Source organism: Pseudorca crassidens, chromosome 13, assembly GCF_039906515.1.
Source record: "Pseudorca crassidens isolate mPseCra1 chromosome 13, mPseCra1.hap1, whole genome shotgun sequence".
NCBI classification, from domain to species: domain Eukaryota; kingdom Metazoa; phylum Chordata; class Mammalia; order Artiodactyla; family Delphinidae; genus Pseudorca; species Pseudorca crassidens.
In genome coordinates, this window is record NC_090308.1 from 53,402,501 (window position 1) to 53,418,133 (window position 15,633).

General features: G+C 36.0%; 1 protein-coding gene across 3 annotated transcripts in view; it reads left to right on the forward strand.

Moving 5' to 3' along the window:
* The window catches only part of HACE1 (HECT domain and ankyrin repeat containing E3 ubiquitin protein ligase 1), a 94,935-nt gene that overhangs the window by 26,851 nt on the left and 52,451 nt on the right, over positions 1 to 15,633 (forward strand). For all 3 annotated transcript variants that reach the window (XM_067702468.1, XM_067702469.1, XM_067702467.1), the window contains exons 7-10: positions 5,022 to 5,104; positions 12,203 to 12,299; positions 13,252 to 13,353; positions 14,356 to 14,462. In XM_067702468.1, coding sequence (XP_067558569.1) covers positions 5,022 to 5,104; positions 12,203 to 12,299; positions 13,252 to 13,353; positions 14,356 to 14,462 — 389 coding nt within the window. The remainder of the gene's footprint in view (positions 1 to 5,021; positions 5,105 to 12,202; positions 12,300 to 13,251; positions 13,354 to 14,355; positions 14,463 to 15,633) is intronic.

Consider the following 15,633-nt stretch of genomic DNA (forward strand, 5'->3'; position numbering starts at 1 on the left):
ATTTACATAGATTGGAAATTTAAAAAAAAAACGAAACTCTTAAGTTATGTGACTTTCTTGCTGCTTTTATTATGCTATTTAATCAATAATTGAATTCTGTGTTATCCTTACTCCTCCTGTTTCAGAGATTTTACAAAAAGAAATCTGCATACATTTTTTTTAAATCACAAAGATTGATGACTTTTCACTCATGTCAGTGCTGCAAGGCAATTTTTTTTACTCTTTACATTCAAATCCCTTTATGTATTTTTTTTCTTCTTACTCTGAGGGAAATGGGTTTTTCTCCCTCTTTGACTTCAGGCAACATTTTATCTACAAGTGAGCTATTGAAAGCTTTTTTAAAATATGTGTTTCTTTTAACAGTTGTATATTTTGAGGATCTTAATTGAGATAATTTTGTTAAAACAGAAAAGCAGATTTATGAACGTAAAAGAAAATGCTGGAATGAGCTTTTCCACTTTATTAATCAAGTTTTTCTCTGTTAAGAACAGAATTTTTAATGTATTCATAGGATATTTCCTGTGTACAAGGGTATGATAGAAACATATGACACAGAAGTATTTGTGTGTAGGAGTTTTGGGGTGAGAAATTTGCTAAAACAAATCATGCTGTCTTGCTATGATTTGCCTGAAGTTTGTCTTACCACTTTGTAGAGGAATATGTTAGTCTAGTGTTAGTTTAATGGCCAATTTGTTTTACTGTTAGCTCTACAGTATAAATAAAAATACAGAAATACTGTAAAAAGTATATGAATTTAGAAATGGCATTATTTAAAAACTGAACGGAAATAACTGTCTAGGCTCTTGAGCTTGACTCTCAAATAGTTATTTAGTAGGGAATTAGTAGATCATCTGTGATTAATGTAGCTTATGAAGATATACCAAATTAGCCAGAATACTATTTAGTATTCTGAATTTAGAATTTCTGTTTTTTGGTAAATTGCTTAGTGGTTATGACCCTGGGCTTAGGTTTTAATCCCCGCTCCCCTGTTTATTTGTGTGTTGGGGTGCGCATTACTTGACCTCTTTGAGATTCAGTTTCCTACTTGTGAAGGTGCAGAGAAGGATATCAACTTCCATCAGGATGCAGTAAATGAAATGATAAATGCTTATTAGCACAGTATCCAGGCACATGCTAAGGTTATTCATACTATTATATCATTATATACTTTTAACAATTATATAATTTTTATGAATGCATAGTATGTTTTGTTAATAATTACTTTATTTCAGCTTCTCTCTGGATTGCTGGGTTTTAATTGAATATTAATATGTATTTTTGATATAATTGCTTTTATCTCTCCTGAGCCTTTTGGAGAGATGGCTTATTGTCTATATAATTTCTGTAACAGTCAGTGAAAATTATTGCTGCTCTCCATCTCACTTTTGATTTGGGACCACATACACACAACTTCTAGGTCAGATATCAAAAAGGGCAAAGCCATGATCAAAAGGCTCAAGTGGGCCTTGCCTTATAATAACCTAAATGCTTATTTTCTTATATTTTTGAGAGCAGTACTTGACCGCTTGTCCACAGTTTAAGAATTATATAGCTGATAATAAAGTTTTATGTAACAATGTTTCTATTACATAGATTTTCAAATTCCTCCTGAGATAGAAGTAAATTCAAATAGTAATAATACATGAATACTATATCTTAAAATATTTTTATCAAAATCTTTGTAATAAAAAACTATAGTCCTTTAAATCACCCTTCTTTGTCAATTCACAATCACTAGGCGGCAATTTTCAGCTCTTTTAGCTTTTCTTCTGGTATCTATTTCCACATAATATGCTTCTACTGCTCTTTCTCAATTTATGACTTTTAGATATCACTGAATCTTTTCTTGTTATGGTGAGTGAGGGTTTAACTCATTTAAATCCTCTTCCCATGCCCTGTCGCCCCATTTCTAAAATTAATTATATCATAAATTTTAATGAGACAATATTAGTTGCATATACAGTTAGGTAAATATTGTTTACTGCTGAGTCAAGTAGTGAACTATAATAAAATTTTCTACTAGGGTGACTATTAGCTTAGCTCAGGTTTTTTTTTTTTTTTGGTGAGTCAGTAGTTCTTCCTATATGCTCCCACAGAATCTTTTTCAGTACTGTTTTCTTCAAAGACAAATTCATTAGATAATGTCACTCCATTGTTTTTCTCTAAACCTGGGAATTTCTTGATATCTCCTGTGTTTGATCTTCAGTATTCTAGATTTCACATCTTCTATTTTGATGTATTCCCTTGTTTGGAGGAGGATATCCTCCAGTAGCTTCTTGAGAAAAGGTGCGTTGGAGGTAATTTTTTTGGAAATCTTACATAGCTAAGCCTATTTCTTATTTAAAAGCATGTATTTGAATGATAGTGTGGCTGGCTATAGAATTCTACATTGGAAGTCATTCACCTTACAATTTTGAGGGCATTTCACCTTTTAAATTTCAGTGTTGCTGTTTAAAAGTTTAATGTCAATCTGAATTCTGTTTATCTCTGGAATCTTATATCCCCAGTATTATGAAATTTCACTTTGATGTGCCTTGTTGAAGGTCTTTTAATTTATTAGCCTGGACACTGGTGAGCCTTTTCAATCTGGCAACTTGTGTCCTTCAGTTCTGGGAAATTTTTTGGTATTATTTCTTGATTACTTCGTTTTGGTCTCCCACCTCCTTCATTTTCTTTATTCTCAATCTCTACAATGACTCCCTGGATTGATCTACTCGTTTTCTCATTTTTCCTGTTTTCTTCGTCTTTTTGTTTCTTGTAGAGTTTTTCAACATTGTATTTCTAACTTCTATTGAATTTTTATTTCTTCCATCATATTTTTGATATCTTATTCTCTGAATATTTTTCCCCCAGCATCTTGTTTTTGTCCCATGGATAGTATTTTTTCTTTTCTCTCTGAGGGTATCAGTTACTTTTCTAATTTTTGTTGCTGTTTTTTGGTTCCCTTTATTGTCTTTATTTTTCTTACTTCCTTTTTCTGTTTGTTTTTCAGGTTAGAGGCCTGCTTCAGTTGTGTCTTAAACATTGTCTGTCCATTCATGTATAGTGGTGAGGCACTGAAATGGGGCTGAAAGCATTGTGTACATGAGCTGGGTTTGTTGACTGGTCTCACTGTACGTCAAGGTTTTTTAATCTTGGCCCTATTGATATTTGGGGCCTGAACATTCTTTGTTGTGGGGCCTGTATGTAGATTGTCAGATGTTTAGACGTACCCTGGCCTCTACCCACTAGCTGCCAACTGGACCCTCCCTTCTCCAGTAATGAAAATCAAAAAAGTCTCCCAGCATTGCTGAATGTCCCCTTGTGGCCAACTGGGCTGTTTCACTGGTGTCTGTAATGCCAGTATCAGTCAGACTCTTCTCTGGTGCCACTTTCCAGAGAGGAAACCTTCAGTCTCCTCCTGCTTAAGCTTTTAAGCCTGGCTACTGGATTTCTGGGAGCCTAGTGGAGCGTGGGGGCTGGAGGTTTTCACTTAATTAGTTGTTTTCAGCATGGCTGCTCATCCCTGCTCTTCCCTGTATTTCTTGTCTGCCAGTCCAGAGCCTCACTGTTCACTTTGTCCAGATAATAAACCTCCCTACTTCCAAGACAGATAGGGAGGGATAGTGGCTAACTGTATGGGATGGGGAGGAAGGGTCCTGGGGGAGGGCCCAGCTGTTAGGTTTTCAACTACTTCTCCTGTCTTAGCTCTATATAACTATCCCTGTCTTCCAAGATACCTGTTACTTCCAATTCCTGTGTTGCGTGTGTGTGTTCGGTAGTGAGAATTTGGTGGTTTCTTGTTGGAATCTGCATTTGCAGACACTTAGACTTCAGCTTTCTTTGATCTGCTAAGTCAGTTACTCTTCTTTCACTTGCTTGCCATTTTCCTAAAACTTCTGACTTATCTAGTATGTGTTGTATTCTTTGCTGTTCTTCCTTCGAGTTTGTAGTCTTAATATTTTGCTGACAATGTACTAGGTTTTAGAGCAGCAATAAAGATGAACATGTGTGTTCAATCCAGAAGTAATTATTAAACAGTCTAATTCCAAAAACATTTAAGTTTTTACATCTTGTCTTCCTTTTTGCAGGAGAAACTAAAATGAAGATCATAGGAATTAAAACCAGAAAAGATTCTCTTTTTTAAGGTTTTTCAGGCAAGCCTTGCCGTATTCCTAATCATCAGATTTTTTTTTTTTTTTTTTGTGGTACGCGGGCCTCTCACTGTTGTGGCCTCTCCTGTTGCGGAGCACAGGCTCCGGACGCCCAGGCTCAGCGGCCATAGCTCACGGGCCCAGCCGCTCTGCAGCACGTGGGATCCTCCCGGACTGGGGCACAAACACGCGTCCCCCACATCGGCAGGCAGACTCTCAACCACTGCGCCACCAGGGAAGCCCAAATCATAAGATATTTATTTTTAAAATTTTATATTAACTTATTTTCCCTTAGTACACATCAAATGATTGCAGAAGTAGAGCTTAGGGGACAATCAGAGAAACTAAGTCAGTATTGGTGACTGTCAGTAGCAAAAGGACTTCTTAGCTTTTTAATATTTTGTACTTTAATAATTATCCTCTTTGAATTTTGAGAAAGAGCTCTGGTACCAACTTTTTGTTTTTAGAGGCAAAAAACTCTGGTTTGTAATGAAATTCAGAAATCTAGAGCAGCACTATCCAGTGCTGCCACATGTGGCTATTTAAACTTAATTATAATAAAATAAAATTTAAAATTCTGTTTCTCAGTTGTACTAGCCACATTTCAAGTCCTTTGGTAGCTACTACACATGTCAGTGGTTTTCTAGAACCTTCCCAGGTTAACACAATTTACATTACATTGATAATTCCACATATACTGTGTAGCGTCTGAGGCTCAGAGCTTACCAAAAAGTGGAATTTGTTCAGCCGTCATAATTGGCATGTTCCCATTCTTTCTTTTTTAAAGCTTCAGGTTGTGGTGAGAACTTTCCTTATATGGACTAAAATTGTGATAACTGTGTCTTTGTTCAACTTCTCTGGCTTTACTTTTGTTTCTTTTTCCCCCAGACAGTGCAGTGCTTGCTAGACAGTGGTGCTGATATTAACAGGCCGAATGTATCAGGAGCCACTCCATTGTACTTTGCTTGCAGGTATGATAATTTATATTGCCAGATGCTCTCATTAAAGAATGTTGAATCTGCTATATTTCCAAACACAAACATTTGTGTGTATTTTCTAAAACTCCTCCTTTCCTAGAAATACTATGCTCCCTTTTAAGATGAAGTATATAGCATTATGGTTCTGTTACTTAACTGCATGATGAAAAGTGTTTTATATTGCCAGTGTTTTTATATATTGTAAGTGGGAGCTTTTGATTTACTTGATTACTTAGATTTTAGAATTACTTAGTAATAAAAAAGACATACCAATAATCCAGTAACTTTCATAGTTTTCTTTATCAAGTTAGTTCCGATGGAATAAGCTATTAAAGTATGCCTTAGTTCAGAGCCATGTCTTTGCTTTCTCTGTATTTGTAACTTTAAAAAGTTTCTTGAATCATTCTTGTTAGATATTGAGTTATGCATTAAGTTGTTTTTAATACTCTTTCCTGATTCATTTTCTTTTTTTCTGGTTCATTTTCCTAAAGCATATGTTTTGTTCATTGATTCATTCATGTAATAAGCATTTAGTTAGCATTCACTGTGTGCCATGCATTATTATAGGCATTAGTGATACAGTAATAAATAAACCCCAGTCCTTAAGGAGCTAACAGTGTAATAATTGTACACATACCCGGCCCCCCCCCATAATATGTTATGTAAATTTAGTTGCAATTAGGAGCAGTTCACAATACACTTGATTTTCCTTTTTGGTTTAGATTACAGGAATTGTAGTATTTATTTAGGCTCTATTTTAGATATAAAGCTCTCCAGAAAGCTCCTCTTTTCTTATCCTTTTTCCTGTTTTATGTCATTTTACTGGAGCTTTGTTTTATGTTTTTTTTTTTTTTTTTGCCATATGCGGGCCTCTCACTGTTGTGGCCTCTCCCGTTGCGGAGCACAGGCTCCGGACGCACAGGCTCAGCGGCCATGGTTCATGGGCCCCGCCGCTCTGCGGCACACGGGATCCTCCTGGACCGGGGCATGAACCCGTGTCCCCTGCATTGGCAGGCGGACTCTCAACCACTGCGCCACCAGGGAAGCCCTTGTTTTATGTTTAATTTTTATTATTTTTTTTGGCCTCACCATGTGGCTTGTGGGATTTTAGTTCCCCGACCAGGGGTCAAACCTGGGCCCTGACATTGAAAAGTGCTGAGTCCTAACCACTGGACTGCCAGGGAATTCCCTGGAGCTTTGTTTAAAATGAAAGATCTGCTTTTCTTCTCGTTTAGCTTTTCTCTAGGGTCTCTGATGTTGCTTTGGTCTGACTGATTCAAATCATCATTGAACAGCCTTGAATTACAATACAAGGACTTTTGGACCTCTAGACTTCTCGATCTTACCTGAATCCAGGCTTTTTCTTATGTTATACTTACAATTTGATTGCTTGGCTAGAACACAAATTACTTTTTTAGTGTCCTGAATTTATGAATAATATCATTGTTTGATTCCCTGAAATCATATCCTGTCTTGAGGGGTTATCGTTAGATCAGACGTTTCTTTGAAGCTTCAGATTTGAATGTCCATCTACCTGATATACATCATCACTTGCAAGTCTCATGGAATCTCAGATATTAGCATGTCCCAAATATAGCTTCTGATTTCCTTTTCAAACCTTTCCTCCAGTTTTTCTCATCTCAGTCATTGGAACCCTTATCTTCTCAGTTGTGTAAACCAGAAACTAGGTCATTATTTTTTATTTCTGTCTCTCTCTCTGACCCTCAACTTGGAATATATTAGTAAGTTCTGTAAATTCCACTTTCTGAATACATTCTGAATCTCATTACTGCTCTCCACCTCACTAAACCACCTTAAATTTTTTACTTCTTGTCTAGAATACTGCAGTAGTCTCTTAACTGGTCTTCCAGATTCCTCTGTTGTTTCCCTCCCTTCTGTTCTTTCCTCAGAAGCCAAAGTGACCTTCTAAAAAATGAACCGGCTGTTGTCACTTTGTGCTTAAACCTTGTTTTTAAACTTTTCAGTGCCTCTTTGTTGCATTTCCAATGAAATCCAAACTCTGCCTTCTTCCATGTGACCTGCATGGTCTGACCCTGCTTAGCTCACTGTGCTTCGGCCACGTTGGTTCTCTTTGAGTTCCCCCAATACATCAGACTCTTTCCAGCAGGCTTTTCTATGTTCTATTTATTTTGCCTGAAACCTTCTTCCGTAGGGTTTTTATGTGGCTGCCTCCATGTCAGTGCTTCACTGTTACTTTTTAGGAAAGAATTCCTGATCAATCTAGGTAGGCCTCTCCCCATATTTCCTATCACAGTATCATGATCATTTCTTTTGTAGCACTTTGTACTTTATAGTGTTTATGTACTTGTTTATAGTGTGTCTCCCCTGCTAGACTGAAAGCCCAATGAAAGCAAGAATTTTGTTTTATTCATCACTTTATATTCCATGTGTAGTATAGTGCTTTGTGCTTAGATGCTTAGTAAATGTTTTTGAATGAGTGAATCACTATAGTTACGTTTTTGAAAAATATATAAAAATATATAAAATAATGCCATGTATACTGGTAAAATATAGGTATATATTAGTGTTCACATAACTGTGATATTTGTATAGTTAGTCTGAGCATAGGGTTATGGTAAAAGAATTTTTTAGAAGTACTTTCTGCTAGTACTGTATAGCCATCATTAAGTTTTTATCTAGCAAACATTAGCTCTCTTTGAACGGAGATGGCTAAGCAAATATGATTAAAATTGAAACTAGAATATAAATTCTTCATTGTTGCAGGATGATAAATATGGAACATGGTTCATTTTATAGGCAGACTTCTAATTATATTCATGATATCTAGATAGAGGTATACATTAAAAATTATAAATTATTCCCAATGTATTGTCTCTGATAAATGAAAGGGAAAGGAATGTGAGAAATAGAACAAGTTGATCCTGCAGACAAGTTACAGGGCTCTAAGATATAAAGCTGAATTTAATGTAAATTTTTATTGTTGAGGGATGTTACTAGATATGTCATATGTCTAATTCAGTGATTAACTGCTAAAACTGTTTCTTTAAATCGAAACTGTATTGAAATATATAGGAGGCAGGGTTCAAATCCCATCCCCAAAGCTATGCAACTTTAGTCAAGTTTCTTGACCTCTGAAGCTTTGTTTCTTTGTAAAGTGGAAATGCTGATATCTGCCTCGTGGGACTACAGTGATAATTAAATGAGGTGGCTTATATAAAGCATCCTGCAGAGGGTTTTATACTTAGTAGTTGGTAGGTGCTCACTAAGCTCTAGTACACTTTTCCACACCCAGTGAGCGCAAAGTTGTATTGTCCTCTTTCAATTTCATTGCAATGCATGGTTTTCTAAGAAATTTGACTCTTATCCCATCATACAGGCAGGCCTTTTCTTTTTTCCTTTGTATTCTGTTCTAATTCTGAGCACTATTTAATAAAGTAATGCTTCTGTGAGTGAGTCATTTCAGATTGATTTTGACCTAAAATTATGACAGGAACTATTTCCCAGCCACTTTTCCTCTCTAGGTATTTTGTACAAGACATTCTAATTCACTGGCTTTCTTTCATGTGGACTATAGGCACACATATATTGACCGCCCCCCCCCCCACCCGCCCATTCAGGTGCCTTTGTTTTCAGGACTTTTATGTGGTATCTGCAAATGCTTCAGGTCCTTAAATGATTAGATTGGTTTTATATTCGTCATAATACTTCCCATTCCCTTAACTGGGTTCCTCAAATAAAGGTTTGGATGTATAATGATTTTCAAATATTTTCTGTATCTGCAGAAAACTTTTATTCTGTAAAGGAAAGCAAGGTTTAGCTGGGGTTATAAAGATACAGTAAATTAGTGAGATTTTTATGGAATTTTGGAGGTCTGTAATAAAGTGAGAAACAGGTAAGATTCTGAACATAGTTTGCAGCTACTGCTAAGCAACTCCTTTCAATTAGGAAACTCACAAAGTAGCCACGTGAAACAGTCCATAGATTCAAAATTGCAAACTTTTAGAATAGAAAAGGACCATTAGAAAATATGGCCTCTTTGTTTCATAAGCAGCTCCAAAAAATGTTGTTATATATATAGTACATATGCACTGTTAGCCAAATTTTCAAATTGTATCACTGCAAAGCCTGAAGTTACGAGACTTGAAAGTGCTTGAGAAATCAGTTCTAAGTGCTTTAGAAGCACTACACGTTTCTTATTAGTTAAATCTTTGCCAACTTCTTAGTTTCCAGAAAATACACTGGCATTTCCTTGAAGGGAGTATTATCTCAATCAATATAAAAAAAATAAGTTCAATTGTAAAGAATACTTATTCATTGAGCAAATTTTTGCAGTTATTTGAACTGAAAAGTCTTTCATGCGACACTTTGAGCAGTCTGTAACAGGATAATCTTTATCTTTTGCAATATTACACATGGGGCACTTGAGCCCCTAATGAAGTTATGCAGATTTTATATATTATTAGCAATCATTTCTTTTAATTTACTTTTGAAATGAAATGCCACCTGTTCACAGATGAGATTTTAATGTAGTTTTAGAAATTACTCCAGCTTTCTAAAGATGTCATAGTGGTATTTTTTTCTTGATATTAATTATTCTTGTTGCTATATGTGGTACAAAATTAATCCTAAATAACGATTCGGGTCTTTTTGTTATTTTTGTGTAGCTTAGTACCTTATTTAATGCTTACTTGTCAGATGAATGGTATCTAAAATTAAAGCCCTCAACTCAACAGGTATATTGAGTACATGTTATAAGCCATGCTTGGTGTTATAGAACAAGGGTATTGTCAAGAAGTTTATAGTTTAGTTGGAAAGATTAAACACATCTAACACAGATAATAACTGTAAAAGAAATGTCATTAAAGTTGAGCAGAATAGCTTTGCAAATCTGGGTTTCTCAGAACCTTGGGTCCTCGGAAAGAAATCACTGACTCCTTAAATAAATTAAGCTCAAGTTAGTTTCTTTTCACTTAGGTATTATACAGAATAGAACAGTGTTAATTATAAAGTAATTCCTATTAGCTGTAATATATAATGTGTTGGCCAGCATGCCCAGCTGACAAATGACAAATGATGATTGATGAAGAATTTTCTTAATGTAGACTAGTAAAATTAGTTACTGTTGCTTTTGGAGGGATTGCTGATGTACTTGCTTTCTTGATTTTCTGCTTTTTCTGGAGTAAATTAGATATTGTTCTTAAGTTAGTTTTCGTCTGTCGATATTTGTATTAAGGAAGGTAATCAGTATTACAGTAAAGTATCAAGAGAGTGATATACCTAATGCCTGCCACCAGCTTCCTAGTATGATCCTGTTTTTTTAAATTAAGTCCAATTATACTTTATGCAGCGTCATTTTGTGGAAAAGAAAGAATAGGTTGTTTTTATTTGTTTGTTTTAAGTTTCTGAGGAATCTGTGTAGTCTTTGTGAAATAACATACCTTTTTAGGTAATGGTACTGTGGGAAGAGTATTGGTCTAGAAGACCAGAGATCTGAGTTCTAGTTTCACTTGTGCTTGAATAGTAATTTTTTTCATCTACAAAATAAAATTCTTTTTCTTAAATTAATTTTTACTGGAATATATTTGCTTTACAACGTTGTGTTAGTTTCTACTGTATAGCAAAATGAATCAGCTATACGTGTACATATATCCCCTCTTTTTTGGATTTCCTTCCCATGTAGGTCACCACAGAGCATTGAGTAGAGTTCCCTGAGCTATACAGTAGGTTCTCATTAGTTATCTATTTTATACACAGTATCAATAGTGTATTATGTCAATCCCAATCTCCCAATTCATCCCACCTCCCTGCTTCCCCCCCTTGGTGTCCATACGTTTGTTCTCTATGTCTGTGTCTCTATTTCTGCTTTGCAAATAAGATCATCTACACCATTTCTCTAGATTCCACATATATGCGTTAATATATGATATTTGTTTTTCTTTCTGACTTACTTCATTCTGTATGTCAGTCTCTAGGTCCATCCATGTCTCTGCAAATGACCCAATTTCATTCCTTTTTATGGCTGAGTAATATTCCATTGTATATACATACCACATCTTCTTTATCCATTCTTCTGTTGATGGACATTTAGGTTGCTTCCGTGTCCTGGCTATTGTAAATAGTGCTGCAATGAACATTGGGGTGCATGTGTCGTTTTGAATTATGGTTTTCTCTAGGTATATGCCCAGTAGTGGGATTGCTGTGGTAGTTCTATTTTTAGTTTTTTAAGGAACCTCCATACTGTTCTCCATAGTGGCTGTATCAATTTACAAAATAAAATTCTTTGATGAGATACTCTTCCAAACTGTATGACTTCTTGGGCATTTTGTAAAATTAGCTTTAAACTTTAATGTCCCTGCATTATAAATTTATTATTTATTGTCTGTCTAGGATCAGATTAGCTCATTTAATAACGAAATGTAGAGTCTAGTTATTATTACCCCGAAAGCAGCTTCCTCCTAGCTTAAAGAGTGGTTGTTAAACCTACTTGAAAGAACAATTAGAGAGAATGGGGCATGTGGATGAGAGTTGTTCATTCCATGTCAGATTGAATAGCTGTCAGCAGAAGCCAAACTGAGTGGGTGGATAAAATGAAGGTTGGCAGTTAGTTAGTATTTTTGGCTAATGAATCCCCCCCATTTACTCATTTTGATATTTGTCTTTTCTCCTTCCTTTGTTTTTATTTTTTTACCACATATTAAAGTGTCATAAAATGTACTTTTGAGTATTGAGGTTCTTTTGGACTAAGAAGTCTGGAGACTTGGATGTATGTGTAGGGAGGTGGTCAGGCTAGAGTTGAGAAGGAAAAGATTGGAAGAAAAAAATAAAGCATAAGCCTGAGTACCAGCAACTTATCCCAAAATATTATGATTTATTGTAGGTAATGTGTCCCAAGTTCAATTCTAAGATTCAGTAGGCCAGTTTCTTATCTACATTGTAAAAAGTATGACTTAACGTTGGGAAGTTTTTCTAACGGTTGAGGTTGTAGTTCAGATCTTCCTCTCAATTTTTTAAGATTATTAATCCTCTGTTGATTGATGCTAACTGTCCATAATTTATAGAGAAAGACTTAAAATTAAAAAGATTATATGTTTAAACTTTGTTTCTGTACAGTCATGGTCAGAGAGACACAGCACAGATTCTTCTGTTGCGAGGAGCCAAATATCTGCCGGATAAAAATGGAGTAAGCCCTTTGGATTTATGTGTGCAGGTACGCTGTTCACATATATTCTTAGTCCCTTACTTTGTAAGAGAAACCGACAAGATCACTTTTTTTCCTCAAATGAGAGGATGGGTGCAAAGATTTTTATTCTGTTAAGAATATGATCTTTAAAAGGAACTGTGATAGTATAAGAAATATATATTGGTCTTTATCCCAGTTCCTAACACAAGAGCTTCTAAGACCCTTGGAATCTCCAGAGTGATAAGCATGTCTTTTTGTATATTAATGAGATGAGCGGTGGCTGAAAGGCCCTAGGTAGCTTCAGGAACAGGGCTGGTTGACAGGTGAGCCAACCATGTAATTAGAAGGCAATTTCCTCCCCCACCCCCGGGGAGGAGTCAGGGGCTAGAGACTGAGTTTAGTCATTCAGGCCTGTGTAATGGAACTTTCATAAAAACCCTAAACAGTGTGGTTCTCAGAGAGCTTCTGGGTTGGTGAACACATCAAAGTGCTGGGAGGGTGGCATGCCCAGTGAGGGCATGGAAGCTCTGTGCCCCTTCCCACACACTTTACCCTATGCATCTTTTCCATTTGCCTGTTCCTGAGTTGTAGCCTTTATAATAAACAGGTAATGGTAAATAAAGTGTTTCCCTGAGTTCTGTGAGCTGTTCTAGCAAATTATCAAACCTGAGGAGGAGGTCGAGGGAGTTCCTTACGTACAGCTGGTTAGTCAGAAGTATGGGTGACCTGGACTTGTGATTGGCTTTTGAAGTGGGGGGCACTCTTGTGGGACGGAACCCTACTGTGTGGTCTGCCCTAACTCTAGGCAGTTAGCATGATAATTGAATTAACTTGGACACCCAATCGGTATCCACAGAGAATTGGAGAATTGGTTGGTGTGGAAATCCCACATGTTTGGTGTCAGACTTATATATAGAAGAAATGTTTTCCTTTAGGAGTTTTGTTTTTAAACCTAGATAATTTTAAATCTTGTTTTTAGGGTGGATATGGAGAGACTTGTGAAGTATTAATTCAGTATCACCCTAGGCTTTTCCAGACAATTATTCAAATGACACAGAATGAAGATCTCCGAGAAAACATGGTAATGTAATTGTGCTGGTAGCTATTAAATGAACAAGCTTTTTTTTTTTTTTAATTAATTTATTTATTTTTGGCTGCATTGGGTCTTCGTTGCTGCATGTGGGCTTTCTCTAGTTGTGGCGAGCGGGGGCTACTCTTTGGTATGGTGCACAGGCTTCTCATTGTGGTGGCTTCTCTTGTTGTGGACCACAAGCTCTAGGCATGTGGGCTTCAGTAGTTGTGGCATGCAGGCTCAGTAGTTGTGGCTCACGGGCTCTAGAGCTCAGGTTCAGTAGTTGCGGCACACGGGCTTAGTTGCTCCGTGGCATGTGGGATCTTCACGGACCAGGGCTTGAACCAGTGCCCCTGGCAGGACGATTCTTAACCACTGCACCACCAGGGAAGCCCCTGAACAAGCTTTGTTCATGTTTGGTGTATATGGCATCTTACAAATGTGTTTATTGATTTTATTATTATAAATATTTAAGTAATTTGAATTGGCTTATCTGCATTATAGGTTAAGTATGAATTATATAACAATTAATAAACTTTATGCTAATATTTGGCGCTATGAGTCTTCTGTCCTCTGTGCCTTTGATCTCTCCTTAAGATAATTAGAATATTTCCCATAGGTAGAGGAAAAGAATCTAAGGAGGAATATCATGTTACAATTAGTAATCACTAGTTTACTGAGCTCTGTATTTGTTAATAGTGCTACTCTTTGAATAATTACAGAGTTTTTTTCTTACATTTTTAGAAGTTTGGAATTAATTTTCCATAAATAAACTTGGTGATTTCTGTTCTCTCTGTTTATACTTTTTCACTGGGTGATTTTGAACAAATACTGTATGTCATCTTATCTCTCTATAAGCTTTTGATTTTATGCAAGACCAAATAACTGTAAAGGACTTGGTTTCAGCTAATTGAGCTTTGGGATACTTACTAAACTAATAGGTACTTAATTTCTTGACAAAGTTTAGTGGATTATTATGTAATCACATTTTTTTATTTGTAAAAAAATTAGTTACGGCAAGTTCTGGAGCATTTATCTCAGCAAAGTGAGAACCAGTATTTAAAGATTCTAACAAGCCTTGCTGAAGTTGCCACAACAAATGGTCATAAGTTGCTGAGGTAAGTGTTTCACAATATAAGCAAATCGGTAGGCAGCAATATCTGTCAGCTTCGTCACTTTTTAGGCTTTTCTGGGAATAGTGTATTTTGTTGATTATTTTGTTGATGTCTTTTGTCAGTGTTAAGATGTTCTAAACATTTGTTGAGTTATCACTGTTTGTTTTGTTTTAAAGGATCAGGGCAATCAGCTATTCCTGAGGAGACTTTAGCCTGTCTAAAGAGACTAAAAATAGAGACTTACTTAAGTGGATTTGGACTTATGTGTCTAGAATTTTAGAAAATGATTGCTTAGACTAGTCATGTAAGTAAAATGTTCATAAAAAAGAATCAAGAACGTAGTTTAGGAATCTTGATCAGTAATTTACAAAACTGGGTATAGGCTACTGTTCAGCCTTGCAGTATTACACCCTCATGCTTCTTTATAAAGTTTTCTCCCTGAACTGTCCCGCTCAGTTCAGTTCTTTGTTTTTTTGCAAATCTGTGCTTTTAATGGCTCATCACTAAGTCCATGAAGTTAGTGCCTTTATATATTTTCCTGTACCTCCGCTTGTTTGTATGTGGTTAGTCACCCCAGTTAGGAGTAAACAGCCATTTAAAAATGGTTAATGTGTTATTTCTTAGCTTAAATTTGGCCTACTTCTGTTATGGATGCTTTCTTCCTTTGATTGGGTTTGCCAAAAAGTTCGTTTGGATTTTTCCGTAAGCTGGAAAAACCCAAATGAAATTTTTGGCTAACCCAGTAGTTTTCTTTTCATGTCAACTTTTAATACATTGACAGTATTAGAATAGGTCGTGGTCTTCTCTCACCTCTGTATGTGGAACTGGACTTTGTTCCTCCCAACTGTATGCTGCTTCTGTAAATCAGCTGTCAAGTCCATTATGTTAGCCCTTTATTCCTGTCTTCCTTCGTACTTTTCATATACTTCAGACCAGAATCACACTCTGTACTGTTTGCTTAGAAGGCCCCTTACACATCATGGTCCAAGATTACTTTCTTGTGTCTTTTTAGCTGTTAAGTCTTTCTTCAGCAGTCCTACTCAGTATGCCATTTGCTAATTTTTCTATTATTCTCTTTCTACTTTTGAGGCTACTTTAAACTTTGTCTATAAGATTCATTGAATTCCAGCTTTACATAATGCTCTCCTTTTATTAGCCATTTCTGTTAATCCAT